Source organism: Arachis ipaensis, chromosome B06 (assembly GCF_000816755.2).
Source record: "Arachis ipaensis cultivar K30076 chromosome B06, Araip1.1, whole genome shotgun sequence".
NCBI lineage: Eukaryota > Viridiplantae > Streptophyta > Magnoliopsida > Fabales > Fabaceae > Arachis > Arachis ipaensis.
Window position 1 is genome coordinate 14,170,164 of NC_029790.2, and position 1,562 is coordinate 14,171,725.

At 40.2% G+C, this 1,562-nt stretch overlaps 1 protein-coding gene across 1 annotated transcript; it reads left to right on the top strand.

The window, feature by feature from the left end:
- LOC107645863 (histone H2AX) lies at nucleotides 213-1,142 on the top strand. The gene is made up of 2 exons (XM_016349992.2): nucleotides 213-531; nucleotides 734-1,142. Exons 1-2 carry the CDS (start codon nucleotides 331-333, stop codon nucleotides 953-955), a joined length of 423 nt encoding a protein of 140 aa, XP_016205478.1. The 5' UTR covers nucleotides 213-330; the 3' UTR covers nucleotides 956-1,142.

Genomic DNA, 1,562 nt, shown 5'->3' on the forward strand with positions numbered 1-1,562 from the left:
TTAATTTTATTAATTAAAAAATAATTTAAATGTATAGTTAATTAATAGTAATAATCATATTTTTATATGAATATTAGGGCGCGGGTTATTCGAAAGTGCCGAAAAACGAAAAAGCAGTTTCCCGCGAATCTGAGTGTTGATGCCACGCTGGCGATCCGTGCCTCACCATCCCGACTAATCAGCGCTTAGGTTACGCCCCTATATAATAAGCTTGTTCCACTTACAGATTCTCAATGTGCTTCTCCACTCTCTAACATACTCTGCAATCGTCTTCGCACCGAATCACAAATTCTAGGGTTAGGGTTCCCAAATTTCACCGTCGATCACAGAATGAGTTCCACCGCTGGATCAACCAAGGGCGGAAGGGGCAAGCCAAAGGCCTCCAAATCCGTTTCAAGGTCTCAAAAGGCTGGTCTTCAGTTCCCCGTAGGAAGGATCGCCAGGTTCCTTAAGGCTGGAAAGTACGCCGAGCGTGTCGGCGCCGGCGCTCCGGTATACCTCTCTGCGGTGCTTGAGTACCTAGCCGCTGAGGTTCGTTTTATTTCTTCGATTTTCTTCAATTTCTCCGTCTTGATTTATTAGTGGATTCGCTGTATCGATAATCACTTGGAACGGTTCTTGTTTCCATTATCGATATTATCAATCCATATTATTGTACTTATCTTATTTGCTTTCTGTATCTGGTGGTTAATTTTGTGAAATTGGAAATGATCGAGTGTTTTGTGTGATTTAGGTTTTGGAACTAGCTGGCAACGCTGCAAGGGACAACAAGAAGAACCGTATTGTTCCGAGGCACATTCAACTTGCAGTGAGGAACGATGAGGAGCTTAGCAAGCTTCTTGGATCTGTGACCATTGCCAATGGTGGTGTTTTGCCAAATATCCATCAGACTCTTCTTCCAAAGAAGGCTGGAAAAGGGAAGGACGAGATTGGGTCTGCTTCTCAGGAGTTCTAGGGTTTTTTGTAGGCTATGAATTAGGCTATAGGTTTTTACTTTTTCTGCGGTTGTAAAATACATGTTTTATTTCCTTATATCGGTTGCTACCAATGGATATAATGCCTTATCAATCCACTGAGCTTGATGGAATATTATGCTACTCTTTGAATGGATATGAATGCAAAATCCTTTTTTTGTTACTCAATCTTGCGCAAATGTTTGAAGTTCGAAGTGATCTTAGTTGTTCAATGTACTTTGTATAAAGCACGTGTTAGTGATCATTTCTTTTGATGCTTAAGGATTTGTTTTCTGCTGTTTAGTGCTCTGCTTCTGTGAAGCATGTCTCGCCGTTACTTTGTTTAATGGCTGGGGCGAGAAACCCAAATTATTGGCTAATTGACTTTGTTCTGTTGGTTCTCCTTTGATTAAAAGCGCAGCTGTTATTCCATTTTCTTCTGTCTATTTGTACATGTTGTGTAGAAGGGTGTTGGATATCGTATAGAATATCGGTTTTAAAAATCTTATTTGGTTTGAGTTATATACATTGAGCTGCAATTCTGTTAGCGAGGTAGAATATTGTTAAGGGTTCAAAGATATACCAATATGAAGTTCCCGATGATGCAAT

Excerpts from the sequence above, each read along its gene's own strand:
- LOC107645863 (XM_016349992.2), top strand. The coding sequence starts at position 331 with ATGAGTTCCACCGCTGGATCAACCAAGGGCGGAAGGGGCAAGCCAAAG. Across the intron at positions 532-733 it reads TTGAGTACCTAGCCGCTGAG|GTTTTGGAACTAGCTGGCAA; the intron begins GTTCGTTTTATT and ends TGTGTGATTTAG.